At 38.2% G+C, this 24,688-nt stretch overlaps 1 protein-coding gene across 1 annotated transcript in view; it reads right to left on the reverse strand.

The window, feature by feature from the left end:
• Positions 1–11,870: 11,870 nt before the first annotated feature.
• LOC126439536 (aldo-keto reductase family 1 member D1-like) overlaps positions 11,871–24,688 on the reverse strand; it is a 47,178-nt gene continuing 34,360 nt past the window's right edge. Inside the window, exons 3-4 of the mRNA XM_050090570.1 lie at positions 21,656–21,753; positions 11,871–12,086 (exon numbers count right to left, since the gene is read on the reverse strand). Coding sequence (XP_049946527.1) covers positions 12,044–12,086; positions 21,656–21,753 — 141 coding nt within the window. The 3' untranslated portion in view covers positions 11,871–12,043. The remainder of the gene's footprint in view (positions 12,087–21,655; positions 21,754–24,688) is intronic.

Consider the following 24,688-nt stretch of genomic DNA (forward strand, 5'->3'; position numbering starts at 1 on the left):
ATCATACAGTAAAGCTGCATGCCCTCGGGAAAAATTACGGCTGTAGTTTCCCCTTGCTTTCAGCCGTTCGCAGTACCAGCACAGCAAGGCCGTTTTGGTTATTGTTACAAGGCCAGATCAGTCAATCATCCAGACTGTTGCCCTTGCAACTACTGAAAAGGCTGCTGCCCCTCTTCAGGAACCACACGTTTGTCTGGCCTCTCAACAGATACCCCTCCGTTGTGGTTGCACCTACGGTACGGCTATCTGTATCGCTGAGGCACGCAAGCCTCCCCACCAACGGCAAGGTCCATGGTTCATGGGGGGGGGGCATATGAAATTATAGCATAAATTTATAAATCAAAAGAATAGAATTCCTTACCTAGATCATCCAAAGTAATTTGTTTTCCAGTTCAAAGATTCGTCAATCCATCAGTAACTAAATATTCTTTTTCATCAATTTTTTATTTATCTTAACTGAATTCAACTGAATATTCACAGGTTGCAATCCAAAAAGAGTAGATTTACTATGAATGATAAATTTTAACGTTCTTTCACTTATTTTTTAATATCTTTTATTTTTTATTTTTTCCATCATTAACTTCTTCTTCATATTTATTAAATAAATCATGTATTTCTGATTCACTTATTGGATAATGTCTTTTATCACTACCTATTGTTCAATTAATGGAATATCGTTGAATTCTTCTAAATAATGTTGACTATATGGAACATTTGTTTTTCAACTCATATATTTTGTTCTCTTGCTTTTATCACATTATCATCCATCCTTTCCTTCTTTAACTTGTTCAGTTACATCGATAACTGGTTTTTACTTTTTCACAATCTGTTCTTGGCTGTTCCTTACATTTTTTAAACTCTTCTTTTAATTGTTCTTTCACTTTTCTATTTCGTTTAGCTTTTTTAACAATTGCTGGCTTGTATTCCGGAAACATTTATTTAGCATAAAAATACAATAATCATTTTTATTTCTTGTCCATCTTTTATGTTCAACGTTTTTATGTCCAACTTTTATTTAACATTTCAAATTTAAAAAATTTTTAAGCTTTTTCTGTATTTACCATTATTAATTTTTCTTGTCACATCTATTGTTATAATCCAGATTCATCATTATTCCAACATTTGCTTCACATTTCTTTAGCAACATCAGTGTTTAAATTACCACCAACAAATTCATGATAAATACGATTTAAATTTGTGTCACCTTGCCTGAAAATAGTTAAAAAGTTTACATTATCTAACCTATGTTTTGATATTATTGAATAAGTTTGAGCTAAATAAACACAATGTATTCCTTTAATGTAGTACAATATTCTCTTACTACATTTTGATTTTCAGGAATGAAATCACATTAAACTAGAACTGAATTTTTTTGCGTTCATCTAATGGAATAATTTCATCATTATTTTCAAGTAGCAATTTTTAATTCATTTTATGTTCAATTTTTTCACATCTATATATAAATTCTTGATATTTTGCCTCATTGAAACTTTTTGAACAAACTTACAAATGATTAATTTATTTTCAGTTGAACCATCCTGGAGCTAGAATATACTTATCATTCATTAATGTTGTTTTTACACAACCACTTGGTACTATTACTGATCATCGAATTGAGTGTGGCAAAAGTTCACCATGTTTGTTTTTTTAAAATTTTTTCACGAATTCGTATTTTTGGTTTCTTATCTGAAATTTATTTACATAATTTTTATTAATATTAATGATCAGATTATTTCAGTTGATTGATAATTCATCTGTTCTGAAGAAAAGACTATATGTTCCATTGAAAGAAATGTATAAAAATGTTTCACTGGTTGGTTTATATTTAACTTTCTTAACTCCAAATATTCCAACAAAAAATAGTAAATTTTATACTAATGAAGAAACGACAGAAATTCCAGTTGGTCAACACAGTTCGAAAAATTAAGAAAACTTTATACAGTGGAAAAAAATATAACATACATACTGAGGAAGATAAAATTTTGAATAGAGTTGTTACTGAAAGTTAAATTATTTAAAGATAAGAAGATTGTATTGGACAACTTTTACGAGTTAATATTCAAATTACTGACGCTAATGTATAAAACAATTGCTAATAATGTTCCTAAAATTAGTTCATTTGAATTTAGAAATATTAATTTTGATCTAGCTAATGGAATGTTAGTTAAACACAATGATCATTTTCATAGAGAAACTAATATTATTTCTGCATTTAAACCAAATTCTGAATTTGGAGGACCGATCATTTATGAACCCTATTATCCTATACATGTAACCAATTTTTGACACTATCAAAAATTTAATAACTACTATTACTGATGAGAATTTAATTGACTTCAATGGTGCTCATGTAACAGCAATTTTAGAATGAATTAATAATTTTTTCCATAAAAATAATGAACAAAATCGAGCGTTATCAGTTTTAGTCATTTCCTGTAAATGAGAAGACAAAAAGTAGTTTAAACCTTCGTAACAAGGAAACAGAAATTAATATTAATATTAGTGATACATGTATTCACTCTAATTATTCACAACTTTATATGACATTTGATGTTATTCATACAGATGAAACAGATTTTTCTGCATATGATTGTAAGTTGAATTTTAAACTAATTTATAATTATGTGTTAAAAATGTTTGATGTTATTACAGTTAAAAAGAAGGAAACAATACTTTATCTAGAATAGAACATCCATTTATTCCTTCACCAAATCTTATTCCATTAACTTCATTTCTATCCAATGAATTTACTACTGAAGGACATATTATTAACAATGATGAAATTAAAAACTAACAAAATGAATTGCTTCATCAATTAGATTTACTTGGTGGATTTTTAAGGAGTTTAAAAAACAATTTTGTAAGGTGATTTAACAGTAACTTTCACCTAGGGTTCAAGAAAATACCAAGAAGATTCTATTCTTCAATGGGCTATTAATAATGAGAATGGTACACCACCAAAAGAAGGCAAAATTGTTGTAAAAATATGGAAATTCATGTTTCTATTAATAAATATGAACCAGGATATTCACCTGAACTGGAACAAGAAAGTCTTAAAAAACGCAGATATTCCAATTTTTTCCTTCAACTACAAACAATAAAGTTTGTTGTATTACAGGGAAAAGAAATTTTGAACCAGATCCTACTAATTATTGTAATTTTGCCGAATCTTAGGTGCCTAACTTTATTTTTTTACCAAAATAATCGAAAAAATAGTGAGTTTTATGATTCTTCTTTATTGTATCACGTTAAATTACAAATACTTGAGTTAAAAAATTGAAGAATTGAAGATTTTCCTCAAGAATGATGAATTCTTGATCCTCCAAATAATTTTTAAAAGCTTTCAATGCTTTTAAAGGTTTTAAAAGAATAATGCAATTAAATAACGACGTAAATGTAAATATTCAATTTTATTCAAAATTATCCTATCTATGTCATAAATATGGAAAGAAGAATGAATGTTTTAACTACTGAAAAAACAGCAATGAAATTATATGCACTTCTTACTGAAAATATACCTAATCATACAATAGCATATATAATTATGTATGCTAAAAAGAATTTAATTTATGATTCACAACATACAATTTGAACTGAAAATTTTTAATTACGCAAATAAATAAATTTTGTTAACAAGTTATAAAAGTGTTATCTTCATTTTTCATTTCCTTTTGAAATGTTTTCAGAAGATTAGAGAAGACAAAAGCTGAAAAAATTATGGTTTTAATTTTTGGAAACCAGTTTTTTCTATATACATAAAATCAAAACCAAGTGCACATGAATGGTAGAGTTGAAATTCTTGTAAATAAACTTAACAGTTAAGTAATGGTTGTTTGTAAGTGTTCATTAAATTATAAGAACTTAAAGTAAATATATCTTACAATATTTAAAAAGCTGGAAGTTTAATAACTAAATATGGTGGCAAACCGTTTCTTTTAGTTTGTTATACTAAATATTTTCAGACACGATGATAAATTAGAGAAAATTGTTAGAATAAATTTTGTTTATTGGGATGAAAAACAAAACAAAGATTGTTTGGTTGTGTTACTGAATTTGAATAAATTTTAAAATTTGTATTTTTTTAAATTTTTAAATTGAATGATAATTTTGTTTGCAGATATAGACAAATTTTTAAATGGGGGAAACAGCAAAACTAAGACCTTGGCTTCATATCGAGAAATTTTTAAAAAATATTCTCTTTGGTCCAGAAATCCCTTACATATACTACTGACCATGGTGTCATCAGCATATCTTACTTGATGTGGCTTTGGGGGTTGTGTCATGTCATTGATGTAACAAAATTAAAAAAAGAAAAGGACCAACAATTGACTCCTGCGGCAACCCCTAAATTACTGTACCCGTAGAAGACCGGAACTCTATGAACATATTACCTACAGCGGTACAGCATGTGTCACAGATGACTAGGGTGAACGATGGCTGTGGAGATGTGTACAGGTGAACAGATGTTCCACTGTTGGGATGCCTCCTCAACGGCTGTTTAGCAAACATTGGTGTAAACCAACCTCTACAGCAGGCGCTTGGTTCATGCATTCTAACTGCTGTTCATCAGTGACAAAAGCTAGAATTTGCATGCCAATACTGCAGCTGGATGTCCATTGAGTGGTGACAGGTGGCCTTTTCAGATGAATCACGTTTCATGCTGCACCAGACAGCCAGACATTGGCGTGCGTGGCATGTAAACATCTGAAAGCAAACACCTTCCAACCAGGAGGTAGCATTATGGTCTGGGGATTGTTTTCTGGCATTCCGTGGATGACGAAGTCATTCCGGAAGGCACAATGGATCAACACAAATACGCATCTATTCTTGGGGAACGTGTCCACCATTACGTGAAGGTTATATTTTCTCGGTATGAAGGCATCTATCAGCAAGATAATGCAACATTTCACACAGCTCGCAGTGTATACGTGCGGTTCAGAGAGCAGCAGGGTGAGCTTATCATACTCTTGGCTGTCAAACTCTCTGAATTTAAAGCTAGTTGAGAATCGGTGGGACCATCTCAATCTGGCTGCTTGTGCCATGGATTCTCATCCGAGAAACCTAACGCAGTTGGCCACTGCACTTGATTAAGTACAGCTCCACATCCCATTTGGAACCTTCCAGAACCTCACCTCTTGCATATCTAGTATTGCAAAAGATGGTTACTCAGGCTTTTGATGGGTGCTCACATTAATGTAACTGGACAGTGTGCATACTTACAGGTCTAGTATGAGAAGGATATGACACGTAGTTGTACATGACCTTATAGCAGGGAACATGTCGGCTTCGCCCTGAAGTAATTTGAGAAAACCTGGTAAACCAAAATCAGGATGAAATCAAAGGAGTTTTATAATCAATAACTGTTTATAGAAGTCGTTGATTTTCAGCTGTTTTGCCATACAACTGTCTCCCTTGTACAAAATTAGATAAAATACACAATAGAAATATTAATATTAATTAAGGTGCTGAACAGTTCATATAACAACAACAGGTATGTTGATTCAAGTATTGCAATAGTAGTAGAATAATTATTGCTAAACTAACATATCATAAACACAGAGTTCACTATTTTGTCATATGTTGTTTAGATATTTTCTCACTATGTCATAGACGGTGACTACTCCAAGAGGTTGCTACTGGAAAGAGGGACATGTACACGTTTCTGAAACAGATTCTTCAGTAATTCTTCATGGTGAATCCTTAATAGGGAGCAAGTAAATGGGAGGCAGTGCACATCAGCAACTGTTTCATTTCCTCCTCACAATAAGCTGCCTCATTAAGACTGAGGAGGTACAGCTGGTCTGGTAATTTCCCATGAGATAACCTCAACTATATTAAAATGGAGCTCCTTCTTCTCCTGTAGTTTGTTTTGTGGAACTGACGTCACAATGGGATCTTGAACTTCTGTGTAGTGCCTGCTCTTTAATTACCTTGATGAAATCTAGTCTTCTTGCCAAAGGATATTGATGCTGGATATGATGATGTAAAATTCTGTATGAAGTAATTTTATACTTAAAAGTATCCCTGTTGTTAATACTGCCATTGCAAGTTTGTCCACTTTTTCATTGTTTCTGACTTCTCTGTGTGCTTTCACCCAAGGCATCTCTATGACTGTTTTACTTTTCTGTTACACCGAATACAGTGTTCTATTCTATTGATAGTACAATTATACAAAAATGAACTCCAGTTTCTTGTTGACATAGAATTTAAGAGAGACATTGAATCATTGACCATCAAAACTACATTTGGGACTATGTGCATAGCATAATTTAGTTTTTCAATTATAGTGAATGATTCTGGAGAAAAAATTGAGGTGTTTTCTGCTAACTGATATTTTCTATCATCTCTTAATCGTGGGTACTGAAAAACGCATCCTAATTAGTCATTTAAAGTTTGCTTAGATCTAGTATAGTTGAAGAAATAACCTGGCCATTTATTGAGCATCTCCCCATACATTTTTGAGTAAGTATTGATATGATTTTTTTATGGACTAACAATAAGACGCATAGGTAATTTGTACATTATAACGGAACATAATGCTTCTTGATGACAATAATTTTCTTTTTTAAATAATTCCGTAACTTGTGATTATGGTACAAAGTTTGGGTGATTTTTCTTCTACAGTTACCTTTGGCCACAATAGAGAAGGGGCTTGTACATGTGATTGCTGGGTGCTCACAAATGGACAGTCGCTTTAAGGTCAGTTGCTTGTGAATCTACATAAAAAATATATTTTTACTTTTTCCTCTTAAATCAAAGTTTAAAGTATTTTGAAAAATTGGTAGTTAAAAGAATCTGGCTTCAAAAAAACATTTCAAGTGTCTGCTCTTTAATTACCTTGATGAAATCTAGTCTTCTTGCCAAAGGATATTGATGCTGCATATGATGATGTAAAATATATTTTTACTTTTTCCTCTTAAATCAAAGTTTAAAGTATTTTGAAAAATCGGTAGTTAAAAGAATCTGGCTTAAAAAAAACATTTCAAGTGTGAAAGCAGTGGAAACATAGATATGGCCACACACAGGGATCTTCAAGCTGGTTTTTAAGCAACCCCCACCCCCAGTGTCCAAAGTACAACCATGTTGAACTTCTTGTGGCACAACAAAATTTACATCTCTTAAGTTGCACTACTGAAAATTGGGAGTTCACAGAAGCAACTGCATTGCAAATGCAGTACGCCACTAGCTGTGGAGACCCTTTTTTTGCGTATGTGAAGCTGACTTAAAGATGACATTTGAAGTGTGAAAGCAGCGGAAACACGGGTACGGTCACACAGTCGGGGATCTTCAAGTTGGTTTCCAAGCAACTCCCCAGTGTCCAAAAAGAGTGGCACCACAGCTATAGCCCATATCACATAGGACAGCACATCCGCGCATAGAGGTGAAGGGGTAAGAAAGCACGGAGGGATGAGAACTGCGCATGTACACTCCTGGAAATTGAAATAAGAACACCGTGAATTCATTGTCCCAGGAAGGGGAAACTTTATTGACACATTCCTGGAGTCAGATACATCACATGATCACACTGACAGAACCACAGGCACACAGACACAGGCAACAGAGCATGCACAATGTCGGCACTAGTACAGTGTATATCCACCTTTCGCAGCAATGCAGGCTGCTATTCTCCCATGGAGACGATCGTAGAGATGCTGGATGTAGTCCTGTGGAACGGCTTGCCATGCCATTTCCACCTGGCGCCTCAGTTGGACCAGCGTTCGTGCTGGACGTGCAGACCGCGTGAGACGACGCTTCATCCAGTCCCAAACATGCTCAATGGGGGACAGATCAGGAGATCTTGCTGGCCAGGGTAGTTGACTTACACCTTCTAGAGCACGTTGGGTGGCACGGGATACATGCGGACGTGCATTGTCCTGTTGGAACAGCAAGTTCCCTTGCCGGTCTAGGAATGGTAGAACGATGGGTTCGATGACGGTTTGGATGTACCGTGCACTATTCAGTGTCCCCTCGACGATCACCAGTGGTGTATGGCCAGTGTAGGAGATCGCTCCCCACACCATGATGCCGGGTGTTGGCCCTGTGTGCCTCGGTCGTATCCAGTCCTGATTGTGGCGCTCACCTGCACGGCGCCAAACACGCATACGACCATCATTGGCACCAAGGCAGAAGCGACTCTCATCGCTGAAGACGACACGTCTCCATTCGTCCCTCCATTCACGCCTGTCGCGACACCACTGGAGGCGGGCTGCACGATGTTGGGGCGTGAGCGGAAGACGGCCTAACAGTGTGCGGGACCGTAGCTCAGCTTCATGGAGACGGTTGCGAATGGTCCTCGCCGATACCCCAGGAGCAACAGTGTCCCTAATTTGCTGGGAAGTGGCGGTGCGGTCCCCTACGGCACTGCGTAGGATCCTACGGTCTTGGCGTGCATCCGGCGTCGCTGCGGTCCGGTCCCAGGTCGACGGGCACGTGCACCTTCCGCCGACCACTGGCGACAACATCGATGTACTGTGGAGACCTCACGCCCCACGTGTTGAGCAATTCGGCGGTACGTCCACCCGGCCTCCCGCATGCCCACTATACGCCCTCGCTCAAAGTCCGTCAACTGCACATACGGTTCACGTCCACGCTGTCGCGGCATGCTACCAGTGTTAAAGACTGCGATGGAGCTCCGTATGCCACGGCAAACTGGCTGACACTGACGGCGGCGGTGCACAAATGCTGCGCAGCTAGCGCCATTCGACGGCCAACACCGCGGTTCCTGGTGTGTCCGCTGTGCCGTGCGTGTGATCATTGCTTGTACAGCCCTCTCGCAGTGTCCGGAGCAAGTATGGTGGGTCTGACACACCGGTGTCAATGTGTTCTTTTTTCCATTTCCAGGAGTGTAGCTGCAGAGAATGGGCAAAGTAAGTCCATTGTGCCAAGCTGCACTGCTGAGGACAACAGTTAGACTCATTTGCCTACGGTACATCGTATTATACGTTCAGATCAATGAGGGGAATAGTAAATATTAAAATCAGTTCTGATCAATCATCATGAGAGAAATATTAATACTTACCATGCTAAGCCCTTAACTGCATGCCACTCCCTGTGTGCTGGCTGATTTTTTCTATTTTCAGCAGATTTTAAATAGCTGTAAAGGACGTTAAGTTAGAGATACATAAAAACTACAGGTATGGTTTAAAACTTTAAGGTTTCAACTTTACATGGGTTAACAGTCATGTGTATGGGGCATATACTGTTTCCGAGAAGTGATGTGGATTTCTCCTCGATTTTGCGAAAGTAAATTTTTGTCAAAAATTTATTTTTACTACTTTATTCAATTTAAAGAAGAAATAAATTTTGGAAAGTGATCACTTGACACAGAAAAGACATTTGTTATACCATTTGCACATAAAGCATAGCTACATACACATAAGCTATTTTGCATAGTGAACCACGGTGTGATAAAGCTTGAAGCACGGGGTGACACACAAACCTACATTACACTCACTGCACTCATAAGAAGTATCTTTCCTCCCAGCTTTCCCAGTAATGTTCTTTTGTTTTCCACTACACACTACACAACGTCTTTGTGCTTTCTTCTTTCCTTCTGCCATTTCCACACGTTTCGGAAAATGTTTCTGCGACAATCACGGAATCGATGCAGATCCATGAGAATCCTCAATTCTCTCTCCTCTCTGTAACACTAATGCAGTACAGACCTCCTGTATAAACTTAGGAGTGCTCAGTTTCTTCTCATTGATGCAATTGTGCAAAATACAACCATTGGAAACTGCCATAATTATACAGTGGAAGGCAAGCTTTCTCCACCACTTCACTGTTTTGTGATCAAGTGCTCCATATGAAAGACGCTGATCAAAAAGGTCACACCAGCTTTATGTTTGTTGTAATCCAGCACTGCCACTGGTTTCTACTTCTCATTGCCTTCTCTTGTAGCAACAGGCAACATTGAGGATGTGTGCCTGGTACTTATCATCCACACATCCCTCTTGTCTTTCCATCGCAATGCTAGCACATAATTCGTGAGGCGAAATATTTGTTCACCCTTTTTGAGTTTACCCTCTTTGAGAGCCTTGGGCAATCCTTTTCTGTTTGGCATTACAGTCCCTACAAGACCAGTGTTGGCTCTAGCCAGTTCTTCGGCTAGCTGAACACTGGTGTAAAATCTGTCAACATATACAGTGTGGCCCTTACCTTGGAGTGAGCCGAGCAATCTCTTTACCACTGCAGAAGCACTGTTGTCCAGTTTATCGTCCCTTCCGTGGTAAACTTCAAAGTTGTATATGTACCCAGTTTTGGATTCTGCAAGAATGTATAGCTTCATGCCATATTTGTTTGGCTTATTAGCCATATAAACTTTGAAACCTACACGCCCTCTGAAAGGACACATACCTTCATCAATGGTTAACGCTTCACCTGGCTGATAACTTTCTTTGAAATTCCTTACCAAATCATCCAGAAGAGGCCTGACCTTATGAAGGGCATCAAAGTCCACTTCACCTTTCTTTTTTTGCTTTATATTGTCATTTATGTGGAACATAGACAAAATACTCAGAAATCTGTCCCTTGGCATAATATTGGGGCAAAAATTGCAGCTAACCACTGGATCACTACACCAGTGACTGGTCATACTTGGTTTCTCACTGATTGACATGTGGAGGATAATAGCCAGAAACGTCTTTGTTTCAGCAATTGTTAGCGTCCTCCACTGCTTGAATCTAGAATTGGGCCCTAATTTGTTTTGTGCTCTCAGTGTGGCCAGCTTCTGTCTAGCATATAGGTTTGTTTGTTCCTTCATAATTGAAATAACGCTGTCATTTATAAAATGAGAAAAAAAATCTAAATATTCACTAGACTGACCGAGTCCTACATTATTTAGCACACCATGAGACCCTGTAAATAACTAAATGTTTGGTGTTTGATCCACAATAGTCCAGTCATCCTTTGAAATGTCACTCAATCTTGACCTCTTTCGATGATGAGTGGAGGGGGGGGAACCACAGGCGCTGGCTCGCCTTCATCTGAAGACAAATCTGTGTCTGAAATAATACAGAACGTAACAGAACAAATCGCAACATGAACTGTCTTGTTCTGCATCGATTTAGTAAGATGTTAGACTTACCTCGACTATCGTTATTTTCCGGCATTTCATAATCACTGTCACTATCGAAATCCGAAAAATCATCATCAGTAGGTTCAGCAAGTACTTCTTCAATCATTTTTCAAAGTTTTACATCTTCATGACTTGCCATTGTGAGTAAAAAGAAGATAAACCAGCTAAAACCAAAATACTAGCGCCAAAATCAACGGTAAACAAACGACAGGATACCACAGAACACGTAACATACGCCTGAAAAACACACGTGAATTCGTTCGGAAATATATACGGATATATCGCATTACCTCACTAGGTGCTGCGACCTAGCGCTCATATGATGAACTACAAGCATTACAAGACCTACAGGTTGTAGCGGGAACGCTAACAATGCGTTTGAAACACTAAAACAATGTGGAATGCAGCGGGACGTAATATTACGGCGGCCGCATTTTCTTCGTTTCCGCCCGCGACGTAATATCACGGCAGCCGCACGGTAAGTGTTAATTCACATCTTGATGACATTGCATCCACTGCTCCACAGATTTACTCTGCATGATGTTGGGAGGTGAGAACAGCTGACACAGCTTTGTGAAGATGTGAAGTACAATTTTTCTCAAAATGACAATTGTCTAATGACAAGATCACTGAAACTGCTTGCAATAATTATCATTTATTGCTCTAAGCTCTACAACCATGTTATCTGAATAACAACTTACATCACACAGTCAAACATGAAAATATATATAGGTATATGAGTTGAGAAGGGATATAGTGGGAAATATTCAGTCTTCTCAAATAAGAACAGCAATTTACTAAAAACATACTTTTGTATTTTTTCATTAGAGAATATATAATCACAAAAATTTTGTTATAAATGTCTGCAGAAAAGGCAGCAATCACATATGCTGCCAAGAATTAATTTCATCAGACGTCCCTGATAAAGCTTCCAATACATTGTCTAGTGCTGCAAGTATTGAAGTATCAGTATCTCTCGTGGAATGGATACTCTGGATGTTTTGTTCTTCTGGAATAGGGAAAAAGAAAGATGAAAAAGCAATCAATAATACAAACACCAACTAAATGAAGCTATGAGGCATATTATAAAATTAAAGGCCATTTGCTAATAGTAAAATTTAAACTTTTACATCCATAAAAGACACACTTCTTAAAATATTCCGGGCTATTATGCTGTTGTTTGATATATTTCTTGTTAGCTTTCAACAAGAAATTCATCTGACCACAACATAACAGTTGTAATACTTTAATAAGGATGATATTTCTTAATATATAACAGCATTCAGCTCAAAACAATGTTGCAGTGCCATGTATTAATTATTTACAGAGCCACACAAGTCAGTATTTTGAAACAGTGGAAGAATGGAAAAACAGACGCTTAGCTCAGGAAAAGTCAGTTTATGTTCCACATATAGAAAGGGATACACAAACAAATACTGGTCCTGATGTATTCTAGAAGATAAGTAGAAGAAAGGGAAAACCATGGTTACAGCATTTGTAGATTTAGAGGAAGCCCGACATACTGTTAACTGGACTACGTTCTTCGAAATTCTGAAGGTAGTAGGGGTAAAATACAGAGAGTGAAATATTGTTAGAACTTGTACAGAAACCAGATGGCAGTTATAGGAGTTGAGTGGCATGAAACAGAAGCAGCGGCTGAGAAGGAAGTGAGACAGAGTTGTAGTCCATCTCCGATGTTATTGATTCTGTACATTGAGCAAGCAGTAAAGGAAACCAAAGAAAAATTGTGGAGTAGAAGTTAAAGTTCAGGGAGAAGAAATAAAAAATCTGAGGTTTGTCAATGACACTGTTATGCTGTCAGGGACAGCAAAGGACTTGGAAGAGCAGTTGAATGGAATGGACAATGTCTTGAAACTAAGATACAAGATGAACATCAACAGAAGTAAAATAGGGGTGGAATGTTGTTGAATAGAATCAGGTGATCAGATTACAAAAAGAGATGAGTTTTGCTATTTCGACAGCAAAATAACTGATGATGGCAGAGGTAGAGAGGATACAAAATGTAGAGTGGCACGAAGAAGACAAGTGTTTCTGAAGAAGCGACATCTGTTAACACTGGAAATTAATTTAGTTGTTACTAAGTCTTTTCTGAAAGCATTTGTCTGAAAGCATAGCCTTATATGCGAGTGTAACATAGATGATAAACAGTTCAGACAACAGCATGGATGATAAACAGTTCAAACAAGAGGAAGCTTTTGAATTGTGGTGCTACAGAAGAATCGTGAAAATTAGAGGAATGAGATGGTGGTGGTGGTGGTGGTTTTCAGTCCAAAGTCTCGTTTGAAGCAGCACCCCACACTACTTTATATTGTGCAAGCCTCTTCATCTCTGAATAACTACTGCAACATACATCTGCTTACTGTATTCGCCTCTTGGTCTCCCTGTACGATTTTTAACCCCTCAAACTTTCCTCCAATACAAAATAGATGATCCCTTGTCATCTCAGAATGTGCCATATAAACCAACCCCTTCTATTAGTCAAATTGTCCCATAAATTTCTTATCTCTCCAGTTCTATTCAGTATCTCATTAGTTACGCTATCTACTCATCTAATCTTCTACATTCCTCTGTAACACCACATTTCAAAAACTTCATTCTTGTGTAATTTGTGTATTGTCCATGTTTCACTTCCACATATGACTACATTCCATACTAATACCTCCAGAGGAATGGGGAAAAAAGGAATTCATGGTACACTTTACTAAAAGAAGTGATTGGCTGACAGACTACATCCTGAGGAATCAAGGAATCACCAGTTTTGTAATGGAGGGAGTTTTAGGGGGTAAAAATTGTAGAGGGAGACGTAGGGATGAATACGGAATCAGGTTCAAGTACATGTAAGTGGCAGTAGACATGCAGAGGCATACACGCGGCATACTAGCACGGAGACCTGCATCAGACCAGTCTTTGGTCTGAAGACCACAATAACAACAATCCTTTGGCTGCAAGTGAAAGCAAAAAAGAATGCCTTTGAAAACTGTTGATTCAACCAGATGTGAAGGGTGCACTGTAATTCAATGCAAAAGGATCTCGAGAGATTCAGATTCATCAAGAATAGCGACTGGTTTATGGGCTTACAGTAATGAGTCACAGGGAACTTGAAAAACCAATAAAAGGTTGGACATAATTTCCAGCCTAAATACCTTGGTGTCACACTAGATTGGTCTCTGACATATAAAAAATACTTGGCAAAAACAAGCCAAAAACAAAAGACCGAAAACAATGTTGCAAAGAAACTAGCTGGTACAACACGGGGTGCCGACGCACATCGACTCTACGTACTACCGTACTTATGCTGGTGTACCCAGTTGCAGAATACTGCGTTCCAGTGTGGCAACATAGTGCCCACACAAGGAAGCTGTACATACACCTGAATGAGTCAGTGAGGATTATTACAGACACATTAAAATCCCCTTCAATCCCCTGGCTGCACCCAGTCAGTAACATCCCACCACCTCAATTGCGACACCAAGAAGCAATTGATCGAGAATGGAGGAAACTACACCACACCAGCTACCCACAAGACCTCTCAATTCATACAGTCTTAAACAATCCTCCCCCAGACTCCTTATAATCTTGCAATCCACTGTGGCATAATGAAAGGAACAGTAAGAAGTTTGACATTAAAGAAGAGTGGTGCAAAATATGGAATGCTGCAACAATAGCACACCAAGGTGTCCAAGATCCAACTGACAGCCTACCAAGATTTCATCTGCAGAGAAGTGAGTGGAAAATGCTGAATAGAATAAGAACTGGCCACGCCAGGTGCAATGCTATGGTGCACAAGTGGGGACTCCGAGATCCTCCAGCTTGTGATTGTGGGGCCTAACAACAAACTATTCAACATATGTTAGAGACTGTCCTCAGAGGAAGAGTCCTGGACCATATAATAACTTTGTTAATGCTACTCCCTGTGCTGTTAGTTGGCTTCAATCATTAGATATTGAAATATAATTAAATCAAACAATGGAAAATCCAGATGGAATGTAACAATACAAGAGAAGGAAAGTTGCTACTCACCATATAGCGGAGACGCTGAGCCACGATAGGCACAACAAAAAGATTCACACAATTAATGCTTTCGACCATTAAGGCCTTTGTCAGCAGTAGACACACACACACACACACACACACACACACACACACACACACACACACACACACACACACACTCACTCATGCAAGTGCAACTTGCACACACATCTGCAGTCTCAGAGAGCTGGCAGTGTAGTTTCAGCTCTCTGTGACTGAAGACGTGTGTGCAAGTTGCGCTTGCGTGAGTGTGTGTGTGTGCATGTGTGTATGTGTGTCTACTGCTGACAAAGGCCTTATGGCCGAAAGTTATGACTGTGTGAATCTTTTTATTGTGCCTATCACGGCTCAGCATCTCTGCTATATTGAAATATGATTAAATGTATCTGGCTTTTTAAACTTGCAATTATATCAGTTAAGTAGTCAGTAATATTAAGTTAGTAATTTTCACAATTTAAAAATGTGTATAAAATTTGTGCCAAAAAGTAAAACTAGACTATATGTAAATACTTAACTAGTTATACATGTATAATTAAATTTTATGTACTTGTCACTGTTTGCTGTTGTTCCCATACGATAAATAAATAAAGACTTGGAAAGTGGTAGCTTAACTCTGCATGATAAACAACCTAGTGTCAGGCATAGTATCCAGACTGACAAATCGTGCAACTCGTGGAGGAGTGGGCCAAAAACAAAGATCTGATCAACAGATGGCCATCGGAGCAGTGGCTTACGAATTTTCTCACGACAGATGCTCCATTATTTGCACAATTATCACAAAACTCAGATGTAGTGAGTTGTAGGCAACACGGGTACTGAAAATGGTTACCGAGTGACACACTGTCACAATGCAAGTGGAATACAGGGCTGTGGAGTAATTCTGGAACACAGTGATCCTCATACTGTCTGAAGGTATGTGGTTGATCACACACCTGCCCTGCTAACTGCCCTCTGCATTACGTCGATGTGTGGATCACTGCCATAACAATAAGTCGATACAGCATTTCATCAATCGGCTCTTCGCAATACCTTGCCGGACAGGAAAATAACTCGACACAGGGATGCTACAAAGGGGTATGTTCAACACTGCCGGGCTGCCCACAAAACCTTTGCCAAGTTGACACAAGTTGTAGTAAGTGAAGTCACTGGCACACGAGGGCACTGCACGGGTACCGGCCAATCACCACAAGTGCTTTGTCATCACACAAACTCCCACAGAGTATGCGGCTTTACAGCACGACCATCCTCTCTGCTCCAGATAGGAAGCTGTCGTGGGCCGTCACCGATCACACTCGACAGAGGAGACCACGCACCCGTATCGGCTCCTGCTCGATGTAACGATAAATAGTTTTACTGCGACCTATTGGTCTCGCTGCAGCTACCTCTGACAGTCTCGAGGCCTGCCTGCTGACCAAACCGACAGTACCTGGGCAGGAGAGCAGCTATATCATCCTGACAGACCGAAGCAATGTTCTCCCACCTCACAATGATGAACTGTGACACCCATCCATTACAGCAAAGAGCAAAGAATGTCCACTACCGACAACATGGAGAGAATTTGTCTCACACTGTTACAGGCAACTAGATTCAGATGCCCTACACTGACATAGTATCAAAAGAGCAGTCAGTGCAGTTTTAACATTTAAATTTGCAAAGAAAAATAATTGCGTACTCTTCTTACTCGAGTTGCAAATTATGGCTGCCACTTTCTGGAATGAGAAAGGCATGCTTTAGGTTGATTTCATGGAATGCTGCTCAATAATTACAGCTGACACATAATGGGCAATGCACACCAAACTGAGACATACCATCCGACATTAACGGTGTGAGTAAATTGTCACGTGCGGTAGTATTCCTTCGTGACAAAGCGTGTCCACGCACTGTTGCCTGTACTGATGAAAAGATTCATTGTTTGTGTTGGGAACTTTCTGATCGTTCACCCTACAGTTCTGACTCTGCACCTGGTGGTTATTACCTTTTGTTGCATTTTAAAAAATGGATTGGTGGTCAATTATTTGAACATGACAAACTCAAAACTTGTTACTAACTGGATCAATTGACAGGTAGAGAACTTCTAAAGCAGACAGGTTGAAAAATTTAATCCAACATTACATAAAATGATCAGCAACATAAAATGAATAGCAATTATCTAGAACAGCAAAGAAGGTATGCAGGAAATAAAAGCCACTAAAAAAAAGTTTTTTCTAAAGAAGAAAGAAATGGAACCAAACAATGGAAAATCCAGGATGGAATGTAACAATATTCTGAGAAGGAAAGTTGCTACTCACCATATAGCAGAGATGCTGAGTTGCAGGTAGGCACAACAAAGAGATTTTCACACTTAAAGCATTTGGCCAATGGCCTTTGTCAACAATAGACACACGTACGTACAAACCACACTCACGCAAACGCAACTCACACACGTGTCCGCAGTCTCAGGCAACTGAAACAACACTGCAAGCAGCAGCACCAGTGCATGATGGGAGTGGCAACAGGGTGGGGGAAAGGAGGCTGGGGAGGGGAGGGGGAGAGATAGTATGGTGAGGATGGCAGACAGTGAAGTGCTGCAGGTTGAGCGGCGGGCAGGGAAGAGGTGGTGACGGGGGAAGGAAGTAGTAGAAAAGGAGAGAAATAGGCCGCAACCTCGGTTAGTCGCTGTCCTCACCCATCCAGCCCCTTCCCTGCTCCCATTCCAGCACTACACAGCCATCACTCCACCACCGCACCCAGTCATTTATTTTATTTTATTATTTTTTATTTATTTCTCTCTATTTCTCTCATTTTCCCCCGCCCAACCTGCAGAAATTCACTGTCGGCTATCCACACCATTACTATCTCTCCCCCTCCCGTCCCAGCCTCCTTTCCCCCACCCACTCACCACTCCCATCATGCACTGGTGCTACTGCTCACAGTGTGGTTTGGGTTGCCTGAGACTGCAGTCGTGTGTGTGAGCTGCATTTTTGTGTGTGTGTGTGTGTGTGTGTGTGTGTGTGTGTGTGTGTGTGTGTGTGTGTGTGTGTGCGTGTGTGCGTCTATTGTTGACAAGGGCTGTTGGTCATAAGCTTTAAATGTGAAAATCTTTTTGTTGTGCCTATCTGCAGCTCAGCATCTCCACTTCATGGCGAGTAGCAACTTTCCTTCTCAGAAGAAAGAAATCGAAGATTCCTAGACAATGCTTCACCAGTTCTATGACTAAGCATTACAGAAACATAGAATAAAAAATAATTATTGCTACACTCATTAATAAATATGACTGTAATGTGATACATTATGCAACTATAAAGCAGTTTTTAGCCCATTTTCATAATTTTCAATACCGTTACATTAGAGTACTGTGACTAATTTTACTTTTATATGATCTTCATAACGTTGTTGTTGTGGTCTTCAGTCCTGAGACTGGTTTGATGCAGCTCTCCATGCTACTCTATCCTGTGCAAGCTTCTTCATCTCCCTGTACCTACTGCAACCTACATCCTTCTGAATCTGCTTAGTGTATTCATCTCTTGGTCTCCCTCTACGATTTTTACCCTCCATGCTGCCCTCCAATACTAAATTGGTGATCCCTCGATGCCTCAGAACATGTCCTACCAACCGATCCCTTCTTCTAGTCAAGTTGTGCCACAAACTCCTCTTCTCCCCAATCCTATTCAGTACCTCCTCGTTAGTTATGTGATCTACCCATCTAATCTTCAGCATTCTTCTGTAGCACCACATTTCGAAAGCTGCTATTCTATTCTTGTCCGAACCATTTATCATCCATGTTTCACTTCCATACATGGCTACACTCCTCACAAATACTTTCAGAAACGACTTCCTGACACTTAAATCTATACTCGATGTTAACAAATTTCTCTTCCTCAGAAAAGCTTTCCTTGAAATTGCCAGTCTACATTTTATATCCTCTCTACTTCGACCATCATCAGTTATTTTGCTCCCCAAATAGCAAAACTCCTTTACTACTTTAAGTGTCTCATTTCCAAATCTAATTCCCTCAGCATCACCCAATTTAATTCGACTACATTTCATTATCTTCGTTTTGCTTTTATTGGTGTTCATCTTATATCCTCCTTTCAAGACACTGTCCATTCCGTTCAACTGCTCTTCCAAGTCCTTTGCTGTCTCTGACAGAATTACAATGTCATCGGCGAACCTCAAAGTTTTTATTTCTTCTCCATGGATTTTAATACCTACTCCGAATTTTTCTTTTGTTTCCTTTATTGCTTGCTCAATATACAGATTGAATAACATTGGGGAGAGGCTACAACCCTGTCTTACTCCCTTCCCAACCACTGCTTCCCTTTCATGCCCCTCAACTCTTATAACTGCCATCTGGTTTCTGTACAAATTGTAAATAGCCTTTCGCTCCCTGTATTTTACCCCTGCCACCTTTAGAATTTGAAAGAGAGTATTCCAGTCAACATTGTCAAAAGCTTTCTCTAAGTCTACAAATGCTAGAAACGTAGGTTTGCCTTTCCTTAATCTAGCTTCTAAGATAAGTCGTAAGGTCAGTATTGCCTCACGTGTTCCAGTATTTCTACGGAATCCAGACTGATCTTCCCCGAGGTCGGCTTCTACTAGTTTTTCCATTCGTCTGTAAAGAATTTGTGTTAGTATTTTGCAGCTGTGGCTTATTAAACTGATTGTTCTGCAATTTTCACATCTGTCAACACCTGCTTTCTTTGGGATTGGAATTATTATATTCTTCTTGAAGTCTGAGGGTATTTCGCCTGTTTCATACATCTTGCTCACCAGATGGTAGAGTTTTGTCAGGATTGGCTCTCCCAAGGCCGTCAGTAGTTCTAATGGAATGTTGTCTACTCCCGGGGCCTTGTTTTGACTCAGGTCTTTCACTGCTATGTCAAACTCTTCACGCAGTATCTTATCTCCCATTTTGTCTTCATCTACATCCTCTTCCATTTCCATAATATTGTCCTCAAGTACATCGCTCTTGTATAGACCCTCTATAAACTCCTTCCACCTTTCTGCTTTCCCTTCTTTGCTTAGAACTGGGTTTCCATCTGAGCTCTTGGTGTTCATACAAGTGGTTCTCTTATCTCCAAAGGTCTCTTTAATTTTCCTGTAGGCAGTATCTATCTTACCCCTAGTGAGATATTCCTTTTTGGCTGCTTCATTTACTGCATTTTTATATTTTCTCCTTTCATCAATTAAATTCAATATTTCTTCTGTTACCCAAGGATTTCTACTAGCCCTCGTCTTTTTACCTACTTGATCCTCTGCTGCCTTCACTACTTCATCCCTCAAAGCTACCCATTCGTCTTCTACTGTATTTCTTTCCCCCATTCCTGTCAATTGTTCCCTTATGCTCTCCCTGAAACTCTGTACAACCTCTGGTTCTTTCAGTTTATCCAGGTCCCATCTCCTTAAATTCCCACCTTTTTGCAGTTTCTTCAGTTTTAATCTACAGGTCATAAGCAACAGATTGTGGTCAGAGTCCACATCTGCCCCTCGAAATGTCTTACAATTTAAAACCTGGTTCCTAAATCTCTGTCTTACCATTATATAATATATCTGATACCTTTTAGTATCTCCAGGGTTCTTCCATGTATACAACCTTCTATCATGATTCTTAAACCAAGTGTTAGCTATGATTAAGTTGTGCTCTGTGCAAAATTCTACCAGGCGGCTTCCTCTTTCATTTCTTACTCCCAATCCATATTCACCTACTACGTTTCCTTCTCTCCCTTTTCCTACATTCGAATTCCAGTCACCCATGACTATTAAATTTTCGTCTCCCTTCACTATCTGAATAATTTCTTTTATCTCATCATACATTTCTTCAATTTCTTCAATCTTCATAACAACTATTCTAAATTGACATGCTCCCACAAGAACAGAGAAAATATTTTCAAGTTACTTTAAAGAAATTACTTACACTCATATTTATACCAATGATGAACAATAATTAAATGTAATTGAGAAGAAATTATAATCTCCCTAGTGTTAAATACATTAAAACATCGAACTTATATATAAGAGCTTTGCAACAACTGTTTGAACGTAATGTGAACCGGAGGTATCAAGAAACCTTTACTAATTTATTTAATGACAATTACATGCAGTCATAGCCACAAGGACATACATGGCACAATATACCATTAAAGAATTGCCCACAAAGTAAGTTATAATGCGCCCAATATATCTAGAGATATGAATTGCTCCTTTGCCAAAATCACAAGTGACACTAATGTATCCAAGGTAATAATGCTTCCATTTTAGCACTTGAAAATGGTCTGAGGCCAAACTCGTACACCGCACATAAGATAAAGTGAATAGCAGCAGAAGGCATCATGAAACCATTCAATAAATTCATTGCACCTGAAGACCCTATTGAAATGAAAATTAAAGATTTTGTGTCTTTTCTTTTTGTGACTGAATGGTGCTTAGTTTCTGAATACGCCTTGTACTATTATATAAAGGTGGAAAACATACTTGCTAGGCTGCCATAGACTCACAACCAACAAATACACAGTAACGAATAAAGCAATGAGAAGAGAGAATACTTACTCTGGTGCAATAGCATCATTAAACATTCGGCCCTTTGGTCCTTTGTCAAGAGCATCTAGTTCATCCATATCTTCTTGCGTCAGTTCAAAATCGAAAATCTGAAAATTTCCTGAATGGTAATGTTATTGTATCACAGGTATATGACAGGTTTTCATTTAATACCTCAGAAACTGTGTACAGGTGTGTGCAGCAGTTTGTTTGGAAGGACGGTGGGGGAAGGGGGAGGGGGGGGGGGGGAGGAGGAAAGTATGCCACAATACAAACAATGGAAACTCCAGGTTGGAATACCCATGATACAATGAAAAAACAGATTGCTACAGACTGTAAAGATGACACACTGAGTTGCAGAAAGGCACAACGAAAAGACACTTACACAACAACTTGCAACCAAAGCCTTCGTCAGACACGTGCATTCGTGCAAGCAAGTACACCTCACGTACACACGGCTGTCATCTCTGGTGGCGTTAGCTGAAAGCTATTGTGCATCTTTTTGTTGTGCCTGTCTGCAACTCGAAGTGTCATCTTTATGGTGAGTTATCTTTTCCTTACATTGCTGATATGCCACAATACAGGTATACTAGTAAGGTCTGCAGCAAAGGCACAATTTCTGGGAGTGGGCAATAGTGTATTTGATTAGAGCTATCACAATAAGGTGCAAAGGATGGGAAATTAAAGAGATGGAATCTGGGCAAGCTGAAACAACCAGAGATAGTTGAGAGTTTCAGAGGATGTACCATGCAATGACTAAATGAAGCAGAGGTAAGGTATATGGTAAAAGTAAAGCCATAAGCTAGTTTACATATCCTGCCTACTTATGATGCCTATATGTTACAAATAATGTGCACAATTAGACAGACACAATTAAATGACATATCAGACTACAGATCGGATTTGGAATTTTCATTCTTTTGTGGAGCACACACATCAAACGAAAGAAAATTCTAGAGTTAAACATTTTCCTATCATACAAAAGTATTTTTCAAGTATTAACCTCGGTTATTGGATACAGCATACAAATTATTGGAGTAATAATGTGTTTACGTGCTGTCGTGATTGTACGTGGAACGGTACAATAATACGATGGTGAATGAAATGCAATCACATTCAAGAAAACTGTGACTCTGGACAAAAGTTTGTTAAATGTAATTAAAATCTGCCTGTGTAAACAAAATATATTAACAAATAAATAGTATCACTTTATGTTTCCTGCGAGCTCTGCTGTCACTTTATGCACATGAAATTCTCTTTAGATGGATCACAATATAAAACTGTTTGAGTTGTAACCCTGCCTACAGAATATTCATCCACTTTCTAGATGTAACTGTTTGTTGTGCCACAGACATGTACACTCTGGTTAGCCTTGGAAGGACTGAACTATGCCTGAATAGACATCAATGAGAGCAAATGAAGTTAAACATGATTTTGAAGAGAAGAAAAATGTTGGACATAGTAACAGTGGTGATTCTAGATAAGTATATGTAATTAAAAGTACCATTTATGAAACTCATAGGTAACCACTATAAATGCAAACTTATTTTTTTATCCCCCCCCCCCCCCCCCCCTCCTCCTCACCAAAGTTATAACTTGTTTGCAGAAATCTGTGGTTGGAATTCTTTCTACTTTAAATACTGTTATTCTGGTATTGTGGTACAGAAACATAAATCAATTTAATTTAGTTGTATTTACTGAATTAAAGAAACAAAAAGAATTATTGTATTCAAATACAACAGCAAACTGATGAAATTTTGATTTAAATTCCTTTCATAGCCAATTTATACATATAAAACACAACATCAAAGTGTAGATCAGCATCCATAATGCAGTATAATGTCTGCTTGTGCAATTTGATGTCTACGAAGTGACAGTAGTAGGTGTTTGAGTGAACAGACATTTTTACACCAATTCCAGCTGCTTCTGACATCTGGTGTTCAATGTAGAAGCTGCGAACTTTCTAGACCACCACAGAGATTCACAAGAGTTGTAAATATATTTTCAACATTGTGGTAAAACATGTCAACTGAGCTGACATGATGTAAGGTTACATCCAATGTACTTTCTGGCATTTCCTCATTTTCTGTTACTACCATAATATCATGTGAGCTGCACACTAACTGTTCAAAATTCATAACTATTTTTGTGCTGTCCTTTTACTATTGAACACATATTGTATTAAAGTAGATGTTAAATATATTTAACACATACAACTGTGAATATCAAGAACTTTTTCAGATTTAGCATTATTACGTTACAACTAAGACACACTGTCATGAACATTTGAAGCCAAAGGTATTCACATTTTTGAAATAAAATTATGATAAATCTACAGCACTTTGATGCCTATGTGACAGACTACAAGTTCACAGGTTTGGGATTCTATCCTTGGAGTGTTGTAAATTTATTCTTGTAGTTAATGTGGCTTTTATCTTTGGCAACACCACATATGGGAAAAATCTAGATGCATTACTATTTTAATTCCACATTAAACTGTAGGCCTCCTAGAATGAGTAAAACAGTTGTAAAGATGGAGGAAGATCTCTAATGGGACAAACCGATCTTAAGAGAGATGATGATTACTTTTTGGACCTGTGGTACTACATTTACGACACTGCAGGCAAGTATGTCTTAAGACAATAAATTAAACTATAATCATACTGAATCTGAGAATCATTGCCTGCTGCTCTAATTTAATAGATAATTCACCAAAGACAAACACTGAATATATGTTCTGAAGCTACATCTGTAAGTTATATACTGTTTTCACCAATTAGAATGGGGATCACAAAGTTAAGGGGACTGCTGTATGAACACATGCAGAAATCTTGCAAAATTTGTCAGTTTTCTAAATAGTGAAGCTCAAAGAATAAGAATTGTAAGTCCATGTAACGCCTATACCATCTTTTAACAGATCTTTGGAAAACATTTTGATGTAAGAACCATACAGAGATTCCAAATCACAGACAGTAATTAAATTAAATTATTTATTTCACAAAATAAATGATGGTATCCCACAAGTTTCTGTTTTTATACATACAA

Source organism: Schistocerca serialis, unplaced genomic scaffold, assembly GCF_023864345.2.
Source record: "Schistocerca serialis cubense isolate TAMUIC-IGC-003099 unplaced genomic scaffold, iqSchSeri2.2 HiC_scaffold_1329, whole genome shotgun sequence".
NCBI classification, from domain to species: domain Eukaryota; kingdom Metazoa; phylum Arthropoda; class Insecta; order Orthoptera; family Acrididae; genus Schistocerca; species Schistocerca serialis.